Source organism: Callorhinchus milii, unplaced genomic scaffold (assembly GCF_018977255.1).
Source record: "Callorhinchus milii isolate IMCB2004 unplaced genomic scaffold, IMCB_Cmil_1.0 Scaffold13, whole genome shotgun sequence".
Lineage (NCBI taxonomy): Eukaryota > Metazoa > Chordata > Chondrichthyes > Chimaeriformes > Callorhinchidae > Callorhinchus > Callorhinchus milii.
Genome location: NW_024704754.1, coordinates 17322162 through 17345315, shown reverse-complemented (window position 1 = coordinate 17345315; position 23154 = coordinate 17322162). Strand labels below are relative to the sequence as shown.

General features: G+C 42.5%; 1 protein-coding gene across 1 annotated transcript; it reads left to right on the top strand.

Moving 5' to 3' along the window:
* The first annotated feature begins 1361 nt into the window (after positions 1-1361).
* Positions 1362-22390, top strand: LOC103184126 (NEDD4 family-interacting protein 1). Its single transcript, XM_042339967.1, has 9 exons — positions 1362-1429; positions 2367-2490; positions 8814-8904; positions 15532-15662; positions 18261-18348; positions 18982-19106; positions 19567-19633; positions 20300-20412; positions 21648-22390. Exons 2-8 carry the CDS (start codon positions 2461-2463, stop codon positions 20401-20403), a joined length of 636 nt encoding a protein of 211 aa, XP_042195901.1. The 5' UTR covers positions 1362-1429; positions 2367-2460; the 3' UTR covers positions 20404-20412; positions 21648-22390.
* Positions 22391-23154: the final 764 nt, after the last annotated feature.

Here is a 23154-nt window from a genome sequence, read left to right as displayed (position 1 = left end):
ACATCAGGGGTTGGTTGAAAATCCAAAAGATAATTTTGTTTTGCACAACTAAAATAATTCTATACTTAATGTTAACACTTAACAAATTTTTGTCAACCACTATCCCCCAAAGGGATCCTTTTTTTATAGTTTTATATTTCCCTTTGAAGTAGAGATCTATAATCAAGCTGTTTAAATGACATAGTATTCCATTCCTTCACCCTTCACACTGATATATTAATCAGATTTTTAATAACAAATGCTTATGCTGTATGATTAGAGGAACTTACTCCTCCATTCACCGAGAGACTTGGATAAAATGGGAAGTGATATATTAATAATAAAGTTATTTTAGCTCCTTGATGGTTCAGTAAATTACAGCCCACAAACCTTTGCAGTCTAGGAAGGCCCCAGTTCGATGCCCTTCCTGTCTGCCAACTCTCCTGAAACCTCACCATAGCCATGGGCACTATTCACACATCATTAATTGAAAGTGTAAGTATGTGCAGTTGATCAAAACAGGATCTGGACTCGACTATGATGTCCGTCACAGTCAAATGACCTGCTGGCACCCGCTTTCCAGGCTGGCAAGAAGGTTAGCCACTTGGATGCGATATGGATGAGCAAATAGGGCTTGGGAACGCTTAATGTCAGCTTTATCGCCTCAAGAAAGCAGGTGAGAAAATTTAAGGTGGAATTTCCTAACCCCGCTCTGCACTCAGTATTATCTTTTAAGAAAAAGATCGACATCAAGGACACCAGTTTCCGTTATGCAAATAAATAGAAATTTTGATTTTTTTCCAGCACACATAGAGAACATATGGTCCATTACGGCTGTGCCACTGATCCCTATATTATTATTATTAGTCTTGCTTTCCAGCTCCACTTAATATGGATTTTATCCCGTTCTATTTTGTATGATTTTAACGAGCCAGTCTCTATAATTTAAATAATAACCACCGTTTGCCTGCTTTGCGATGTGTGATAATTAATTTTATTAAGTGTTACCACTTAAATTATTTCAGTATATGTTAGCGGCATATCTTATGTGTTGTTACAGCACAGACATAGATTTGATGATATGGATTAAGAGCAACAGTGCGAGTCAGCAAGTCTTGTTCAGGGCAGAACCAGGTGAGGCGGAGCTCTGTATAATTGCCTCTGTACGCCAGTTAACGTTTAACTTTATTAAAGAGGTTTGCGGGCCGGCCAACTCTTTAACGTTAAAAGAAATAGCTTTGCGCCCGCTCGCTCGTGAACTTTTAAACTTACAATATTTTAGTTTAACCATTGACTCGGCAAAACAGGGGGTGGGGAGTGGGGGGGGGTGGGGTGGTCACAGCACCTCCCAGTGCAGTCAGACGAGACGTTATTTATTGCAGATCGGAAGGCCCAGAGGCAATGGGATCCGACGGACAACCCGAGCGATCCGTTTTCCGTGGCCGCAAAGGTATTCCATGCTCTCACTCTCTCATCGACCTGTAGCCTGACGCTCGCCGGAATTTAGCCGCCTTCCTCCGAGGGGAGGATGCGGTGCGTCGCGCGCGCCGGGGCGCGGGAGGGATTCCCCCGCGAGCGGGCGGCACTCGCGCGCGGAACCCCCCGACCGGTTGTCTCGACCCACAAAACACACGCAGCCAACTCACTTCACGGTGTCTCCTGCGAAGCGCTTTGAGACGTCTCGAGTTATTGGTGTTATGCGGACGGGGTTTCTGCCGACGCTCTGCAAGACGCCCCCCCCACCCCCCACCCCCCCTCAAAAAAAAAATCCACAGCATGTACAGAAACAATGAAGCTCGCAGTACCTGTCCTGGGCCCTGGGACCCCCCGCTGCCTCTCGCCCATTTGGGTGTGATGGTGCGGTGGGACCTGCAGTACTCGGATCGGCCCGGAGGGGCGGCAGTGATGCAGCAGCGAGAGCGTCTGCCATTCTCTCCAGTCATTCAAGCCTGGCAGTACCCCGCTGTGGCCGACAGGGGCGACGCTGCGACACCCACCCCACCCGATCCCCACCCGCCTTGAATGCCCGCCCACAGGTGGCACACAGACAGACAGACAGACAGACAGACAGGCGCTGTGCCTGTGATGCCCTGCAGTAACCGCGGTTGGCCAGCAGGGCGGCGCTGTGACGCGCCTGTACGCTGCACAATGCAGCCGTGGGGTGTGCGGGTAGTGGGTGTGGGTGGGGGGGGGGGGGCGGGGTTTGCAGTACCAGCGGCGGCCGCCGGCGGCGGCGCTGTGACACGTTCGTACCCTAACCAATGTGGGTGGGTGGGGGGGGTCGGTGCAGTGCTGGCGGTGGCCGGCAGGGCGGCGCTCTGAGTCCTGGCGGGTGGGCGGTCAATCAAGTCGGTCACTTCCGGTGCGGCTGTGGTTCGTTCCTGTAGGAAAATCTCACAGAGAGAGAGAGAAGACCGTTCCCCAATAACAACAGTGACTGTGGCCGCTCCTCCCGCCCTGACACAGCCTCGAGACGAAGCCATGGCGGATCACAGCAACCGGTACCAGGCGGTGAGTCAAGTCAGGCCCCGCGGGCAGCCCGAGGGCGGCGGGGGAGGGGGGGGGCGGCCCGCCAGGAAACACCGAGGCTTTGGGCTGTCCCGCTAGGCCTCACCTATTGTTTTTTTTTCGCGTTGTGTGTGTGTGTGTATATATATATATTTCATTTTTTTTCAAAAAATATATATTTTCTTTTTTAAAAAAAAAGGCCGAGCGGGAGGGGGTGTGGGGAGAGGGTTATTTTTTTTTTTTTTAAACAGTCGACGCACCTTTCGGGTTTGAAGGCTTTGGCAATTGCAGCTCAAGCTGACTGGGATGTTTGTCAAACAGTCAAACAAACAACAAAATGTTGATGATGATGATGATGATCCTTTGCCTGTGATTGCGCGCACCTTCTCGGGTCGCCGTGACGTCTCCGAACGCTATGTAGTCTCTCTGTGGGTGAAAATTGATGATGAAATGTGCAAAGGGAACGGTTCTGCCTGGGGAGGGGGGGGGGGGGGAGGGGGGAGTGGGGGGGTGGGGGGGGTGGGCTGAGGGGAGTGGGGGGGGGAGGGGGGGGGGGGGTTGGGTGAGGGGAGTGGGGGGTAAGGGGGGGTGGGCTGAGGGGAGAAGGGGGTGGGGAGAGGGGGGGGGATATGTGTGGTGGGGGTGAGGGGAGAGAGGTGGGGCGGGTGGGGAGAGAGGTGGGGGGGTGGGGAGAGAGGGGTGGGGGTGTGTGTGGGGATGGGGAGAGAGGTGGGGGGGGTGGGGAGAGAGAGTGGTGGGGGTGTGTGTGTGGGGATGGGGAGAGAGGTGGGGAGGGGGGGTTGTGGTGGGTGGGGGTGGGGAGAGGGGGTTATTCATCTTCCTTGAAAGGGGTTTGTTTGAATGTCGAGCCTTTGGATCAGAGACGTTTACGAAGGAAGCCGGAGTGATCGCCAAAACAATTGCATGTTGCAGCGATGCACACATCAGAAAATAGGTCACTTTGTTTCTGCACATAAAGATGAAAGCTCTCCTCTGCGCTCACCCTACCTGCCTGACCCTTGTTAAGCAGTTTGTGCGTGTAGGTTTGTTTGTAGGAGCTTGCAGGAATGTCCTGTGACCTCGAGGCAATATGTTATTTAAATAGAAGGTTGTAAAGACTTTAGCGCCGCTTTACCGGTTATTTTCTTTCGAAAAATAACATTTTTTTTAATATAAAAAGGCATTTTTTTTAAATAGAGAAAAGAACAGGTACAGAGAGGTGCTAAAGGCCAAAATCATTTTTGAAGTAGTGTTGGAGGAAAATGGTGGAAAGGACAACAACAAATTGCATTTATACAACTGTAGTCCCTTTCACACACTGCGAGGACAAAAGATGTGGCACAGGATATCCATCTTCCAGTGCTATAAATATCAACACGTGAGGTGACTGATGGACGGAATGACAGTAATCCTTTGATTGAGTGACTGCTTCATTATGTTTGGCAACTGGTGTTAATTGAAAGAAAAGAACGATACAGGTTTTATTCAGGGTGTTCCCAGATGTACATACACATATAAATCATTCTAAGCATGTGATGCTGTACCTTTTTATTAAATATCTGTCTACACTAATTATAAAACTGAGAGCAGACTGAGATGTGCGAGAGTTTCTGATAAAAATAGAACTGTTCTTTCTCTCCATCCAGTAGATGCTTGTTGAACATTCAAAATGGATGCTTATTTATGCTGTGTAATCTTTCATATAAAAACCTGGGTTTCACAACGCAGCAAACAGTAACCTGAGGCACGTCAGACTGTTTGAACTCCCTGGTTGCTTACTCCCAACTCCGGGTGCCGGTATAGAATCTTGGTGTTTTTTGTTTGACCCTCATCTCTCCTTCAAACCTTTCATCTGGACTCTGACCAACTCCACTTTTCTTCATCTCCGCCACTGCTCCTGCCTCCACCGCAACTTCATCCAAAAGCCTTTTGTCACCGCCATACTCAACTTTCCTACTGCCTGACTTGGCGGCCTTCACAAGTTCCAGATCATCCAGAATTCCATAGCTGAAATCTTCCCCCACAGTAGGCTCTGTGAGCCCATCATCCCTATTCTTGTCTGCTCTAATGGAACCCTAGACTCCAGCAGATCAAATTTGAGATCCTCGTCCTTGCCTTTAATTGCCTCTGTAGCCTTGCCCAATCCTATCTGGTATCTCCTGTGACCTTACTCTCCCAGCCTTTCTCTCTGTTCCACCAACTGCGATCTGTTTCATTCCCCCTCCCCTTCTTCCCACTTCTTCCACCCCACCATCGACAGGTGAACCTTCAGCCCCTTTGCCTTATCCTGTGGATCTCACTTCCAAAATGCCTCAATCCCTCTCTCGCTTTCAAAACCCATCATAAAACTTATTTCTTTGACGACTCTTTTGGCCACTCATTTTTTTTGTAAAGCCCTTTGAGCTATTCTCCCTCTGTGAAATTTGTGGGTAGCTGTGAACAGGAGATGCAATGGATTAGATATACAAAAATATATGATATATGGCAAGAATCTACCTAAACAAGCACTGAGCCTAGACTATGAGTGCAAGTTCTGACATGGGAGTGAACCTACCAGCTGCTGACAAGCAGAGAGACAATGTTGGAGTTTTTGGATGGTCATGTTATTTTAAGGTAGCCCAATTTGGTTGGTAAATTGATTCTTCCTATGTCTCCTTTGAGATATTTGTCCCTACTTTTCTGAGGTCAGCTGGTGCCCAAATTGACTCGATGCCTTTCGAAAAAGGCGATAGAAATATACTTGTGTTAAAAAAAATTCTGGTTTTAATTTTTCGAATGACAATGCATTGTGAAAGGTCGGAATTCATCTTTAGATAGGGTGAGAAAATTAATTTCCTTGCGATGCTGGGGAAATTCAGTTTATGGTTGTGTTCATTGGATGAACGTACATGATTTAATGTACAAATATGGTTCAGATCAAGCAGTTTTTCTGCCAGACAAAAACAGGGGCAAGGTAATCACATGATTCACTTAAACAGCTGACTCTGCAGTTTCAGTATAGTCTTAAGACCGATTCTGTTCCTCATTGTAGTTGGACTGTGGAGCTTTTGCAAGTGATTTGGCCATTATCCAAATGAATAATACACTCCTTCCTTTGTAAATTTCCTGGAAGAATGCAAATGGAAAAATTCTGTGTGTTGCTTTCACTAAGGAAAGCTTCTGGACCTTTTCCAATGAAGTAAGAACATGTTACAAAATTGTTCACTGTAATTATTTTTAATTTCATTCTTGATAATTACATTCAGAGCACTACATCATTGGTGTATTTTTGCTTTGTCTGATGTTTTGGAAATCGGGGCTTTCGACTGCAGGTGTACACTGTTGTACCACTATGCTATTACCTCCCATGAAATATTTGTGCAATGTTGAGACAAGACCCTAATTTAGCACAGAAATTGCACAAAAAAAATCTGCTTAGGCCAAACTGCTATTCAAACACCAATATACAGTAGATTGTACAAGTTAACATTTAGAAGCTGATTTTAGCATTTCAACAAATATGATTTTAAAAGAGTCCTCCTGGCTCTGTTTACTGCCGTTTATTTTTCTTCCAGACACTGAGGCCATCAGTAGATCTTGATGAATCGATAAAGAGCAGATAATGGGATGCAATGCCTTTCTTCATTCCCCCACCTTCATACGAATCATCTACAAGTCTTAGCTAGCTTCTTGGATGAAGGGAAAATTAGAGTGTCTGCTGGTTATATAATACGATACCAGCTCACTCCTCAGTTGGCGGGAGTGGTGTGCAAGAGAGAATACTTGGAAAGGAGAGAAATATCGAATAGTATGGCTTTGCTCCAGCTAATTCCTGTTGCCTGGAATTGAACTTGGCTTTACACAGTATATTCTCAGGAACCTACCTTATAAATGATTCAAGGGCAATAAGCTTAAAAAAGGGTTAAGATTACAGAATTAAATTTAAATGGAGATTTTATTATAATATGTTATATGATGTATAATCTTTTCCATTGCCAGGTGCATTTTTTTAAATCTCAGACTATCTCCTCTCCCACATTTTCCCCAAGGGTTTTAGACTCTTCCTCTACAAGTTTATGGTTCTGCGGGGGCTAGTATCTTGTCTAAGTAACTATTATTCACGTGGGAGCCTTGACTGTGAGTGTCATCAGATTATTGAGCCTCAAGCCTAATCCTTTCTCATCCGTCATCTCCCCATACATGAATGTGTTCAGCGTTCGGTTTTAGAATACCACCTCTCAGCCCCCAATCTTTTCAGTGGTTCGGCCCTTCTAACATTCTTTTTCATACTATTTGGAAGATGCTGACTCATATGAGCTTTGAGTCCACAGGCTTTCTGGGTGCAATTGAATTACTAAAGTGGCAGTATTTTATCTTACTTGTTGCAATCAGAAATGTAGAGGAAAGTATAATATATTTTGAGGTATGTGGAATGATCCTGCATGTCTTCATTCAAGTGGCTGTTTGGATGATGTGTTTCTGGTAAGGGATTTGGTAATATGATGTCTTCTCTTACTCTTTGTCTATTTGGTAATACAGTACACAGATTTTCCCGACTAATCCTTCATGTGGTTGCTTTGATGCGTGTGGACCATCTTGTTAGTTTTTGAGATGCTAGAACAGGGTTCTCCAGCATTGTGTGCCAGCAGCCGAGAGTAAGACATTGTTCCTTATCGTACCATTTGAAAGAAGATCCATTGAATTTAGCTGCCATTCATTGTTGCAGCAGATGGTTACTACATTACTTGCCATTAGGGGAGGGAATGATTCCAATCATTGCTTTCAGCAAACAAAACGCAAGCTAGTGCAGAAATAATGGTTTGCGGTTGGATATCTTTAACATAATCTGATTTTTGGAAGGAGCTAAACTTGTTCCTGCCCACGAATCATTGTGAAACACAACTGATTGCACCACTTTGAATTTAAAATGGACAGTAACCTAAGCTGACACTCCAGTGAGGAACTGGTGCTTTGTCAAGGTGCAGTCTTTCTTACAATAAACCAAACCATCTCCTTGTTAAGATTATTGGGATTATTGGATTATTGGAAAAGAGAAGGGAGTTTCTTCTGGTGTTCTGGCCAACAATCCTCCAAATTAAATTTGTCATTCACTTTGTGAAACATTGCTGTGCACAAATTAAGCTGCAACCTTCGCCTACAAAACATAATCACCGCATTTTACAGTATATCCTGTGAAGCGCCTTGAGACACCCTCCCGCTATACCAAATGTAAGGGTTATGATTATACAATACAAAATTAAATTTGTATGGCGCTTCTCATGTTAAGAGGATGTCCCAAGGCGCTGGGACGTTACTATTATGTGAAATATTATATGTGGGCTTACCCGCTATTGAAGAAAGAAACTTTACATTGTAAATATCTATTATCACAAATATTAATTCAATTACATGCAGAACTCCACCCCGGGAAATGTATAAGAGAGTACCAGTTGGCATTTGCCAAGTAAATTGCACACCACATTCATGATGAGAACCTAAGGAGTGGTCACACGAGGGGTACTGTGTTGAATGTTTCTCAACCAAGAATAAGGAGTGACCAGAAAGATCCAATCGCCCTGTAACCTTGTGATCTCTTGAAAGTCATTTAATAAGTAGACTGTACCTGCAGGCTTCATTTCATACTATTATAGTAAGGTTAAATGCCCCCCCTCCCCCCACCATTTATACAATGTTATACCCAGCGTTTTTCCTGCAATTAGCCAGCTTGGACTGTCTAGGTTTTTTTCTTTTTTGTGACATTAGTTTGGTTCATGTAATGTAAGAATTGTGTGCCAAGCTGGGAAGCCTGGACCCGGCCCTGTGTGAGAGGCGCTGTATAAATGCAAGTTGGTGTTGTTGTAAGTAGAATGTGTTTCTCCATTGTTCTATCATCTCATCTCATGTACCTGCGCTATATGGCCAAAGGCTAATAACGTTGACCCAAATTGAAGTGAGGTATTTATTCAGCTTAGCAGACTGAATGAAATTTGATAGCGATAGCCTGAATTAAGTTACCAACTACCCCCTTCTTCTCCAATAACATAATTTAAATGTTTACCTGTTCTACATCTTTCCCTCCTCCGAAATAACTACACACATAGCACTATTTATTGGTCTTCAAGCGTGAATTTAAATAAAATACAGAGATGGTAACGCCATTGATGTGTTTTTCTATGGAGAATGTCTATTGTTTACTTTGTATTTAAGATCACAAAACATTTTGTGTGGACTAGTGCAGCAGCACAGTTTCCTTTGCACCTTTATTCTGTCAAAACAGCTTTGTTACGATGCTACCCTACAGGTCTCTTGTCGCATCTGTTTGAAGCTGTGTGTGTTTCTTTGTTCAGTTGCAGAACGAGGAGGAGCCTGTAGAGGTGTCAGAGTCCGTTGCAGAAGCTGCTCCTCCACCATACAGCAGCATTGCTGCAGATAGCGCAGGTATGTAGTGTTATCCTGCTAACAAAATACTTAACTGCCATATCGTTTACTGTATTCACTACTGAAAGTCAGTTTTTATTTCCACATGTTCCATTCTGCATTGCTGAATCAGCCTGGGTTTTGCAGCGAATGAGAATTCCTACTTTCTACATAGAAACTCAGCAGCTTATTAAAAGAAAGACAAATGTTTAGTTTTTTTTAAACCGCTGAGTTGGGAGTTGTGAATTCATCATTGAAATTCGTAAAGGTTCTGTTTGCTCCCTCCCCAATATCACCCGCAGTCAGTCTACCGGAATTGACTGCTGATAGTGACAATATTGCACAATTGAAGATCGATAATCCAGATGATGATGCTGAAGAAGAAAACTACGACACCAAAATTCAACACCTTTCAACTAAAGGGAGAAAAACAGAGAGCACAACATCAACTGGTTAAAGCATTGAAGCTGAGGCAAAATTCCAAAAACAAACTGGGCATAAACAGTCGTTTTGTTTCAGGGAAGAAAATCATTGATAAGAGTGATTTCTGAAAAGCGTACTTCCTTCCTGTGCTTTTTGTGATCCTGTGTCACTGTTTGAAGCTTTGCAGCTTTGGCCTTCAGGTTTAATGATGGGTTCATTAAAAGTTAACATGGGTTTGGAACCTTTGCGCACTCTTGACTTCAGGTGTCAGGTGTGAAGGATGCAACTTTAAAGCAAGTCGAGGCTCTCTCAGGTTAGAGGTGAGAAGTGTGTAAACCAACCCCCTGCCATTTGAATATCTTGCTTTGACTGGGTACTGAGGAAATCCCCCAAAACAACACTGGATCATCTCTTGGTTGCACAACCAAAATATAATCTAAAATTAATTTTAAAATATAAAATCCTGACTTTCCCTGCAGGCTTTCAAACACAAACTACAAGGTCTGAAAGCAAGCTAGCACCCAGGTCCGTTTTAACCTTACTAAAATAGAAAGGAATGTAGGATATTATTCGTAGCAAGTGAACAGCACTAGCTATTGGTAGCTTTTTCTTGTCCGGGCTGGATATTGTATGGGATCAGTGGCGTGTCTGTGGTTCCTGTACTTTGCACTGTAGATTGTCGATTTCTCAGACAGAATTGCTTTGTTGGTTGGGTTTCTGTGATTGCTCGTGGCACTCATCAATCCAGCAGTAATGTGTTAGGTTTAGTTTTTCAAAATCACATCCGCTGTTCAATATTTCTGTTGATATTTTATTTAATCGTTCATGTGTACTTACTGTATAATGTTTAATGAGATTGCATGCCTCGATCAAATGTTGAATTATAGTCCAAAGTCCAGCAGTTGGGTGTCTCCTTAACATTTAAATATCGCACAGCGAGTGACTAACTGTTCCTTTCTCAGCGTAAAGAGGCAGCTGTTATTTCCCCACAGCAACATGGCTGATGCCAGGATTCAGAGAATGTAAAATGCCTTCCTGTCTCACAGAGAAGGCATTTCTTTTCATACATGAGGAGGTTAATCCTACCATCCCACTTCTCAAACAGATTGCAATGCTCAGAAAAAANTATGCATATTTTTAATAGTGAAGGGAACCACAGCATTTGCATTGAGACATATTGATCCATTTAGTAATGTTGCACAATATTCCTGCTGGAAACTCCCCTTTGCCAACTCCACTCGCTTCAAACCCTTGAGGGGAGTGGACTTGAGTCCCATCACTCTGACCCAGTTTCTTAGAAGTGGAAGAATTGTTCTATCAATAGTACCACTCATACTATTCTGTAAGAGTGAAATACAGCCCACTCTACTTCATTTCCATGGGAGCGTGTGGTCTGTTGTCACCTGAGGCCCTTGAGGCCAGTAAACCCAAACTACAAGCTGCAAATCTCCACCCACACAACTACATATTATACAGTTTATAAAATCTAAGCGACTTGATGTGGTTTTAAAGCAGGGGAATAAAGGTGACAGACTCAGAATTGGAAAGTACAATTCTAATCCACTGCAAGCCCCTAAATTGCTAACAGAAAGCATCCTGTAAATGGATTGTAATTGACCACGATGGTGGTAAGTTTTTACAGGGTACAGTAACTGAGAAATCAAGAGTTTGAGTAACCAAGTGATCTGGGAGCACTTGGGGCCCTGATGTATGTTTGCATTTATTGGCTCCACTTCGAGCTTTGCAGCGTTTTTATGCTGAAAAGTCAGACAGGAACGTGTGAATGCAAATACATGTCAGTACCCAAAGGGTTACTGAATCATTTGGCACTTTGCTTCCTCTGATTTCTTTGCATCTTCTGATGCAGCCCTTGTCAATCTTCAGTCTTTTATCTCCTATCAGCAGCTTCGAAACCAGATAGTCTGCCAGTTTTGTGCCAGTGAATCTCGTGAAATAAAAGTTGCTCACACTTTCAAAACTTTGCATTTAAATCGCTTCTATTTTATCACAGCTTATTGTTGCCACTTTTGTGTTTACAACAGATTTATTAGTGGGAGAGGGAGTGAGCAGGACCCTTGGGTATGAGCTGTAAATCGTCATTGATCTTCTCCAAATTCAGCACGTTGGCAGGAAAAAAAGCATAGATGATAACAAAACGGGAGAAAGACAAGTACAACAACAAGATTACATTTGTATAGCACAAGTTCAAGATTTTAAAGCGGGTCTTCAAGTTTAAAAAGGACCACAGTAATTCGATCTCCTAGAGAAAGTAAAATAATGAAAGGTGTGAAAACAATCTTAATTTGTGGCTTTAATATTTTGAATTAAAATTAAACGTTTTAGTCAATCTGAAGTTTGTGAATGATATTATAACAATTAATTGATTTGCTAACATTTGAGCAGCTTTATTGCTTGAACGTTAGCATGGTTGGAAAAAATAAGCAAGCAACTGGCCCAGGGAGGTTCTTTGCTTTATAGTTCTCCCAGGATTCACAAATCTAACATGTGTTTGCAGACTAGAGTAGAGCTAGGGGATATCTTAATGTTTTGTACTTTGTCAGACCTCCACAGTGAAACAGCAAGTCAGATCAAAAAGTGCCAATAAAAGTAATGAAATTGCTTCACCTGCTGATTTCAATTTTCTTTGCTGACGTCTGCTCTGCGATAGCGTTCGAAATTAATCGTACCTAAAAGTGAGTGAAATTTCCTGTTGGTGCTTTTTTTTTTATCCCCACCGCAATTCAGCTGATTTACGAGAAACTTTGCTTAACCTAGATGCTTTTTAATAATTGGACAATGTACCAACACAGTTTCAACAACAGGGACACTAAATTAATTTCATAGTCCGTTCAAAGTGGGAAAGTGACAAGTCATGAGATTCCCATGGTGATCTTCCAGTTTTTTTTTGTGGGGGTGGTGGGGGAGCAGAAGAAAAATCAGGTGACCATTCAGATAGACTGTGGAAAAAATGTTGCTCGTATTTTTAATGAAAAAGCTGTAGATGTGACTGAAAGAAAATGTCTCCCTCTCTCATCTAAATGCAAATCAAGGCATCATGTGCTTTTAAATGCATCGTCAGGGGTTCAACTAAAAAACACATTCTGCTGATGATTCCCAGTGGAGGAAGCCAAATGTTTCTAAATGAAAGGCCTTTTTCTTTATTCCTTTCTCTCTACCTAAGGACTTGATAATTACATTTTGGTTGGTATCCACTTGGCTGAAAAGAGATCACAGACATTTACTATCTCAGCTTTGTGATCACGTCAGCCTATAGTGATAATCCCTGCATTGATACAGCGCCTTATCGGGCCTTCGAGGTGTCTCAAGGCGCTTCACAGAATATACTGTAAAGTGAATTGACTTTATAACTTAATCTTGAGTTTCCTAAACACAGTATAGTGCTCTGGAACAGTTGCCATTTGTCACATTGTACAGTGCTTGAAGCAGCAGAGTTTAGGTGGAAATTTTCAATGGCTGTAATGTTGTCTGACTTCCTTGTCTAACTTAATAATGCTCCCCCCACCCCCCCCATTTGCTGATCTGTCGTTGAGTTCCACACGCATCTCAAGCTGACTTGCAGTATTTTGCCCAAATAGACACTGTTTTGTGTGACGTTAAATGTTCAGTGTCACAAGACTATGGAGGGTATTGCAGTTGAGCCCGGCCGGATTCATTTCATGCCTGTCATTCGCACGCACGCACGCCCCTTGCCAACAGGGGTTTGTTGAATAGCACTAAGGGCAGGAATCCTGACCGGGTTTTGCCCTCCCAACCCCACACATAATGAACCCAACTCTACCATTCCAACTACTGTCCTGGCTGAGATGGGGATTCAAACCTGCAGCTTTCTCTCTACACGGCACAGTGCTGACCAGACGGATACCTCCTCTATCTGTTAGGCTTTTTTTTAAGCTCCTAATACCAGTGCTAACATTACCTCTGCGAAGAGAAAGGGAGGAATTGGCAAATAAACCACCTGTTGCTGTTATTTTTTTGCTCAGAGTTGTCACTTGCATCTTGCTGTTTGGCTCCTATTGAGAACCCAAGAAGTTTCAAGGTATTTTTACAAAATGTGGCCAGTTTCTACCTGTTAGATATTTGGGTCTGTTTCGGCTTAAAACATTGAATAAAATTAATTGGGAGCTCATAGAGGAAAAGATTTTGAAGTCCAGTGGACTGAATAAATAATTTCGAGATGCAATTGAAGCCATGAAATATTATTATGATAAGTCGGTATTTCTGCCTTTTAACTCCTCCCTAGCTAGCCATTTACTGAATATAATTTTTAGAGTAATTTAAATTCTTAAACTCATAGCTAATTTAATTTAGTATATGCAGAATTGCCAACTTGGAATTGATGAGCGATGTAAAAATAATGTGGCTTTTGCCAGGAATCGTGTGATTTATTAAGTTCTCTAGTTCATGAATATCATGTGGCAAAACCTCAGGGAGTGAATATTGGACGGATCTTGTGGCAATTTGCAAGTATGCGGTACATTATGTGGCTAGTTAAGGAATATCCTGTTCAATCTGTTCTTAGTTCCTGTTTGAACCACTTGCGATATGAAATGCACTTGTTTTTTTATCAATTTGTATTTCTAACGCAGAGCTAATGGTCATGTCATTTGACTAATGTAATTCAATTGCCAGATTTTCCAGCTGCAAACTTGTCTTTCATTGTTGTAACAGTAATGTGTAGTTTACATACAATTGTCAACTTGGAAACTGTGAGCGATGTAGATTAATGCAATCTTTGCCAGGAGTCGTGTGATTTACAGAGTCACGGCCTACTTTGTTTTATTAACGTTCACCTATAACCCTCCCCAAATTACTACAAATGTTTACACACTCTTGTTGCTATGTTTTCCTGTGATATTGCAGTGACTTCTTGACCTTGAATCTTAGGAATGTTCATGATTATTCTCGTAAGTGCACTGGCTGTTTTGTAGTGCTGTAGTCGTCCAAACGATTTCAGTTCAATACCTACTCTGTGCTGATCTCAGCTGATTCAGCAGTGGGCACTACATTTGTCTGATGCATTCTTGGGTTACAAAAGGAGGAAAAATGAGCCACGGCTTTTGATCACTATCCACTGATCATTGGAAAATGTATGAATGTGGACATATGGGTTAGGGCAGCTTGACTGTTAACGCTACCCAAAAATCTTCCCAATGCTCGCTGTCTGGGGTAGTGCAACTAGGAAGTTGCCAACACCAGTGACCACACGTGCGTTAGATGTTCGTGAAGAAAATCCTAAAGATTGGGTGTGTAAGGTATGCTTTTTGGGGGCTCGGAGTTCGTGACTTGCTATCCATGCACTAAATTGTGATGTGTGTATGATCCACTTCTGCCCACCAGAGGCGAGCTTTATCATTTGTGTAGTTCACTGAGGCCCTCTGGGGGTAGGAAGTCATGTTTCAGCACCTGATGGACTCTGGTTAAGCTAATTGTTTTAGAACCTAAACATTTTGGTACTTACAAAGTACTAGCTGACCCCGTTGCAGCAACGCTTGCAACCAAAGGATCCAATGTGGAATGTAGGTAACAGTGATACCACTCACAAACCATTCAATATGCCATAAACACTGTGTGTACACCTTAAGCAAAACAATTGTAGATGCCGACTCCGTAGTTTTTGTATGCTCGTTCTTAGAGCTGGCGTTTTCAGTGATGTCACTCACAAACCTTGTGTACACACCTTAAGCAAAAGTGCCATACGTGTGTGATGAGCTTGTTTAGGTCATAGCTCATCAATGATGGGGGAGATCCCTCAAAAAAATTATGCCCATGACACTTCCCCCATACAAGACCTTTCCGAAGAGGTATAAATCATGCCTCTACGTCAATCGGTTATTAGTTCTTGGCTGACACACAGACAGACACCGTGTCTTTATTAGTGTATGAGATAGAAAACTAGACCATTAAACCAAGAAATTATTTGATAGGTTACTTATCTCCGTCTACTATGGGGAAACGCCACACACAGAAAGGCAAACTCTTTATTGACAGTTACTCTCAACAGCTGCTTTTCACTTAGCATCTGGTTGTGAAATAGAAATAGGCTTCATCCTCGGAGCAGCATGTCCTCTCATCCTCTCAGCCAATCTAAGTCTAGAGGGAGACCGGCAGCACAATTGAAAAGGGAGAGAATTTGTTACAGATCCTACAGAACAAGCTTACACATTGCTCCAGTGTGTTCCTAATACTTTCTTTTTTACCCTACAGCCTTCTTTGATTACAAAGAGGATTCTTCATTTCCGAAGCCTCCCTCCTACAGTGTGGCCACCTCGCTGCCCACATATGATGAGGCCGAGCGAACAAAGGTTGAAGCGACCTTGCCTCTGGTTTCTGGGCGGGTGAGTATTTAATTTACATACCTGTTAGGCGTAGGTCCTTTCGGTCAAACCACCCTGGCCCAAAATTGCAATTCAAAAGTTTGGTTAAATTGAACTTTTGGCAAAAGTGTTAGCCACTCCCCCCCCCCCCCCCCAATACATTTATGCTTTTCAAACCTGCAGTAATCTTGTGAGATAGCTTGAAAGTGTGTTCCTTCTCAGAGACTTGGATAATGTTCCTTGTTATATTTGCAAAATATCAACAGCATTACAATCCTGAGAGACCAACTGAGGTTTTGATGGCTGTTTCAAGAACTTTCTGCTGCTTATGGTCTTTTTTACCCCCAGTAGCAATGAGTCCTGTTGAAGTTTAGTTCCGTGAGTACTGGCAACCCAAGCAAACATTCTTCGAATCTAAATCTAGATAGTGAGTGTTGGCAGAGGTTATTCATTCTAAAGGGCGTCACTGCTGAGCTCAAGTCTATCCTAACTCAGCTTTCTTCACACTGACTTTCCAGCAGAAGCCACTAGAATATAATTTCACCCACAAATACAGTCAATACACTTTACATATATTCTGTGCAGTGCTTTTGAGATGCATCGACGACATGAAAAGACACTATACAAGTATTATTATTAGAAAGTTCTCTTATCTAGTCTTGTACGTGGAGAATGTTCCTTTGTCTAAGGTACGAGAGGGTTTCTGGACTACTTAGAACCGAAACCCAGCAAGTGTCATTGCCTTCAACAGTACAATACAAAATTACATTTGTAAAGTGCCTTTCATGTTGGGAGGACATCCCAAGGCACTCGAAGGAAATTGGACATAATTGGAGAAAATTCGGATTCTCTTATGCTCTTCATTTTATGTTCACTTGACAAAATATTGCACTGCTATTCTTGTAACCTGCCAATTTCAAGTGCTAGAAACTGTATCGAATGGGTAGAAAACTATACACAACTGCAAAGCAATTGTCTCCTAGATGGCGATAATCAGTCCAGTGTTATGCCACTTTTCCTGTCCTGATCAAACTGTTATCGGGTTCAGACCTTGCATGTCTGAGTTTGGAGTGTACTTGTAGTTTGAGATTACTCTGCATACTTAAATGATAATCGGCAAGATAGTCAGTCCTATGGTTTGAATTTGGCCACTTAGAGGTAAAGTGCTGAATCATTAAAGCCTGAGCTAATAGTATTTCATGAGTATTAATCATCAGATGATTGCGTGGGGCTTGATTTTATTTCCACATTCATCTGCCCGTAAATCCCAGCGCATTAAATAATCATCATCCCTCTCCCGTCACTTGTTCCTGATGCTTCTGTTAATACTCACTATGTAAACGGAGAGCAGGGCATTGCTTTAAGGCGATGGTTGGCTTTGCTACTTTATTTTCTTGCTTCCCTTTTTAAGTGACTGATCTAAAGAAAATGTGAAATGGAAATTCTGCAGTGAATTCCGTGCATCGTTGGTCTAATTCTTTATGTTGGCCAAATACCATGTTGTCTTTATGATCAAGATTCATGTTATGACATTAGGTCCTTTCTTGCAAGGATCAACATATTTGTTTTCAAGTTTGCCTGCCTTTGAAGGAGTTTTGAGCCATAGGCTGTTGAAGTATGAAATATTGCTTATTTTTGACAGCTGCAAATGGAATCTGATATTCAGATATGAACTGCTTAAGACAGATGGTCTTATCCCAACTTTATAGGGAGACCTATTGGGAAGCTAAGTGTCTTAAGTGATTGCCATCTTTGCTAAACCCATGAAATAAGATATGTTTGAAACATATTCGTATACACTTTGACAATAACTTGTGAGCAAAATAAAATGCGTTGATAGACGTCATTCTAAACGCTGTTAAATCCTTTTATCATTTCCGAGTGATGTATTCCTACCTTGCTGTAAGATTAAAGTTTCACATCATTAGGTTTGCTTTCAACACACTAGCTGTGGTTCTGTTTTTGTAAATGGCAATACAAATTTCTGCCGCGCTTAGTGACCACTGACTGTTAGCTATTTAGAGCTAATCCCTGCAAGCTCTGTGCAGCAGGCATTTACAAGGACGGGGTGAGAGGTTAAACGCGTACTTTACGCAAGGAATCAAATAAAGCCTAGTTCTCCCATCAGTGCATTAAATTGGTCTTAGGACATTATACGTATACTATAGAATACTCTCTCCCGCCTTAGAAATGTTGGTCTCCCCTGAAAACAATGACTGTGTCATAAAGTACTCCACCCAAGCAATCCTGCCTGCTTTAATAGTCGAATGCCCCGTTTTATGCAATTGATCTGAAAGGATCTCTATTGAAAAGCTGCGTCTGTTTGAATTGTGCTACAGTACTGACATCTGACAGGAACCACACAGTTGAAAGGGCTTGTGTTGCATGGCTCCGCTACTCTGGAAGAATGATGACCTCTTTAGGCTGATTATCCCAGGTTTTGCAGTGTTGCAGATTTTTAGCTGTTGCTGTGAAAAACACCTAGTTTTCAACTCCCCCTTTGTTGAGGAGAAGTAAACATCCGTCAGAGTTACGCAATTCCTTATGCTGATGGATTGTCTCAATTTATTTGCTTATGGGTTTACACCTTTTTTCAAGAAAAACTATTTTATTTAACAGGATGATGACTTCTCTGGAAGGGATGACTTTGATGACGCAGACCAGCTCAGGATAGGAAATGACGGCATCTTCATGCTGACCTTTTTCAGTAAGGAATTTCTTTTTATCGCTTATCAGAATGTTTACAGATGGGAAGATGCAAGTTTGTATTAAAAATAATTGAATTGCAAATATTTGCTGAATATAATGAAGCTCCTTTAATAGTTAGGGAAAGAGAAATGTTACATTAGCATTTAGTACATTATTCGCCCACAAAATACACAGTTAATTCACTTCACAGTATATGTGAAGCGCTTTGAGATGTCTCAACGACCTAATAAGGCGCTTTTTACCAACTACAAGGATTATTTTTCTGTTTTGCTTTTTCCCCTTCTCCCCTAGAAATTTTTCAATGATAAGTCCTTGAGGGCATTGATTCAAAGATGCGCATCCAGGTGGAAACGCTGGTTCCATCTCCTTTGTATGCTGAACGCTTTTTACATTTAGTCTTAAATTTGAGTTGCTTTGACTCATCAGCTCTTGGGGATGAATGTTACTGCTCCAATAACAAAGGAGTATGAGATCCAATGCGAGCTTCAGGTCGTACCCTCATTAGGTTTACACCAAATATCATCCCACTCTCCTGCTTGTGGGAGAAACCTAGAGGGGGAGAGATTGTAAGGAATAATTTGTTGATGGCATTGCATTTTTTAACATTCATCTTTTTTCCTTTGTTTCTCAGTGGCATTCCTGTTCAATTGGATTGGCTTCTTCCTCTCCTTTTGTTTGACTACTTCAGCTGCGGGGCGGTATGGGGCCATCTCTGGATTTGGTCTCTCGCTGATCAAGTGGATTCTCATCGTCCGGGTGAGTGGAGCATCTTCAAGTTGCAGGTGCACTCATTCTTCAAAAGCCATGCATATATCACGCCTGCCCTCAGCAATGCTGCTGAGTTCGATAGCACACCTCAGTTATGTAAAAACCTAGTAGGTGCAGAGCTCGACACAAAAATTGTCTTGACACTAAACTGCAATAGGTGAATATTTGCCTCAAGGCATTGGTGGGTTAATCCAGCATAATTAAGGGACACCGTTTGACCACTGTTCTATTGGGGGGAATTCTAACCATCATATCCATGTGCCAGCATCCATTCTACTGTAAGGGTTGGCCTGCTCTTTGGAATGGAAGTTTTGAGGATTTTGTCCATGTGTTTTCTCTTGAAATTAGTGAGGACCTTCTCTAAGTCCAGACTACTTTTATTATTATTATCAGTGGGGGATTGTTATGCTTTCTCTTGAATTTTTTTTACTTGTCTCTGTTCCTCCAGTTCTCCACTTATTTCCCTGGATACTTTGATGGTCAGTACTGGCTCTGGTGGGTTTTCCTGGTCCTGGGTAAGTCTTTCATCTCTACCTTTTTTTAAATATGCGCATCACGTTTAATAATGATCTTTCAAATGTTATGGGGGGGGTGGGGTGGAGTGTGATTCAGTGGGTTTGAATTCCTCCTCCACCCAGTTTAAAATCTGATCAGTGTTGGTTCCCAATGAACTGTTTTCCTGGCAATCGCTTTGCCAAACGCCGAATATGTAAGTCCCAATTGCGATAGAAACGCTGGAGTTACTAACTGACTGACTAGATTTTTCCCACCCGGTTCACAACGAGAGCGCGTTCCAACTTTTCATTAAAAAAATAAATAAAACGCAGCATTACTTATATCTGTAAATGCATTACATTAGCTAAGATTTGGGAAACAATCAGTGCAAGAGCATGATTCAGAGACATTGTGGATTATTGCAAGTATCCGATATCCTTCCCCATGTTTTTTTTATATCAACTGATGAGAAGACATTTTGGCAAAATACTGCAGAGTGTCTTCGTCTCTGTGGAACTACACTCCAGCCCCATCCTGCACCTTCAGAAGGGCAGGGAGGCAAACGGAGAAAGCGAGATGAAGTGAAATATTAAATGTTCTCTCTATCTTGTTACGGTATTAGCTGAATAGTACAGGAACAGGGAAGTTTGATTTCTCTCCCTTTACCCCAACCCAATGTCTTCCAGGATTCCTGCTGTTCCTCCGAGGATTCATTAATTATGCTAAGGTTCGAAAAATGCCGGATACTTTTGCTTCCCTGCCAAGGACCAGGGTCCTGTTTATCTACTGAAGGTTTAAGGTTAGTCGCTCTTTATGAAACCCCTTTGCATCACCGCTAAATGCAGCTTTTTCTGGTAAATGTCCAAAACAGTGGTGGAGCCACTGTGTCACTTAAAAGATACCCATTTCAGGGGGGAAAGGTATTTTACAAACTGTTTGTGGAAGAACTAAGTGTACAGGGTCGTCTTGCCCCTTGTTACAAAACGGCGAAAGGAGACTGTGGAGGATCTGAAACAAACTATCAGAGGCGCATTTTGCCTCGCCTCGTCACTCCATCCACGTTACGGAAGATGTTGCACTGAACGTAGCGACGGATCATTATCTGCCATGAAAATGGTGGCACACGCACACCCTCTGGATGTCTAAATACAGTCAAACACTTGTACTGAATACAATTAAGTACTTCTAAATACAATTCTCATCATTCTTCCACACGTTTCAGTTGTTGGTCAGTGCACTGATAAAAAGAACATTGAGGGTAACAGGACTTTGTGGACACCCGGTACATTTCTCAACAGTGAAACGTGTATTTCAGTCTGAGCCGAATAATTTTGCATTTTCAAAACACGACTCTGTCTCTCAATGGCCCTTGTAGATAAAGGCACCGTTCAGTGTGTCACTATACCATGCAGACCAGAAAGTAATGGGTTGGGGCTGTGCTGTGTTAGCTAATCTCAGACAGGGCAATGGCTTCAGCACCCACTGGGCTAGGATGGGGGAAAGTTGACCAGAGTTCCTGCTCCTGATTGCTGTAATCAGTGACCCCTTACTAAAGATGGGCATGTGTGGACGTTAAATGAGCCCCAGCTGCGATGGCCTCTTCCCCTCGGGGTCAAATATCTCACCCGAGATTCGTGGTCTGGGTTCACACATGAAGAATGGCTCCTGGGCTGACGTGGCGGACGGCAGCTGCCACCTGTGGAACTCTCCCCAGCATATCATAGACTTCAGGAGAGAATTCAAAAGCACACTGCTGTGCGAGTTTGTCATTGAAGTCATCTGAGAGGAAGAAGATTGATCGCACCTTTCAAGATGAAAGCCCCGCGTCATGTGACAGGAAGGCAGTGAATTACAGGATTTATCTTCTCACAGTGTTGTGTTGTTCCCCCTGCTGTATGTATATAGCCTGAATGCTTCCCTGTCTTGACAGTATTACCGTAATCCTCTGCTAGTTTTTCCCGTTTCAATCCCAAAAATAGAACAGGTCTCATTCTGGTCCTAAATGGCTCTCTCTCTTTTTTTTCTTGCTTGCAGATGGTTTCCTGGAGAGAGATTTCCTGCATCTGTAGATCGAACAGCCTCTTCAACTAGCAACTGACACCTGCAGGAAGTGGACTTCACAACCAGGACACCGAAACGAGAGACAGAGAGAGAGAGAGAGTGGGGAGGGGGTGGGTGGGTGGGTGGGAAGGAGGGAATCACTGCTTTTAAAAAAAAAAGAGGAAAGTCGAGATGATGTTTCGTATCTGTTTTTAGATGTAAAATTTTAATAGTGAATGCTGAAAAACTTGTAATCATTAACTGTTTGGTGGCTACCGTTGAAAGTGCTACTGCAAAACTGGTCTGTGATGTACTTACTAACAACGCCTTATTGTTTGTAGTCTTTAACTCGCATGCACTTTGCCCTTGTAGCCCAGTAGGGGGCGCGATTGCTTTATTTTTCCCACCCCCCCCCCCCCCCCCCCCTCCTCCTCCTCCTCCTCCTCCCGGTTCTATCATCGGCGAAGTTTTAAAAGAAATCCATTAGTAATAGAAACGATGCTGGTCATGATATGTTTAAGATAAAATGTGTTTCTTCGAGCCTTCAATCTCTTTAAAGTGGTGAAGCTGAAGTATAATAATTCGCAGAGCCGCTCGTCCGTATTTTAAGAACACACCAACGCACTTTTTGTGCTCTCTGACAGGTTATTGGACGGCACCTTCGGGTTTTATTATGTTCTAAAGTATATGACTGTAAATAGATCAAAACATCTAATAAATGTGACTTCTATAGCAAATTCGGTGGCGGGGGGAGTGCAGACTCTTTCGCAATCTCGTTCCTCTTTTCTCTTTCTCTTCCCACTCTCTTCCCCCACACCCTTCACCCGAAAAAAAAGCAAAGCAAAGGTATTTCATAGTGTGCAGAGATTTCTAATGAACAAGTGGCCTCAGCCAGTGTGACTGAGTAAGGTTGGTTAAGGGTAGTAAGTTTCCAAGTATACTCAGCCCTCTGGGACGCTATCCTGTGTAAGGGGCACTGTATAAATGCATGTTGTTGCAGAGAGCCATCCCATTACTTAACCTAACATCCTGAATAGAAGCACATCCTATGCCATGTCCTATGTTTTTCTTTTTGTTTATATTAATCTGTATGTTTCTTGAGTTGATGGTTTGTTTGCATGAGTCAACTTGCATTTATGTAGTGCCCTTTACACAGGGTAGGGCATTAGAATACATCAGAGTTAATATTTCATGGTGTGTATCAGACCGGAGGAGTAATAGGTGAAGAAAAACACCAATTTTCAGTTGTTGATACACTTATGAATTGACAGATGATGCTCACGGATCTTGGTACAGGAATCGGAGAGTTAAGGCAAGAGTAAATATTAATATTCCTTGCATTTAATATTGAATCTTATGTCATCGAGACATCTCGAAGCACTTCACTGGATACACTGTAAAGTGGTTTGACTGTGGGAATAATGCAGTAGCCAGTGCGCTTAGCAGTGTCCCACAAAAAGTCGTGGAGTGAGTGACCCAAGATGTGATGGTGAAAATCGAA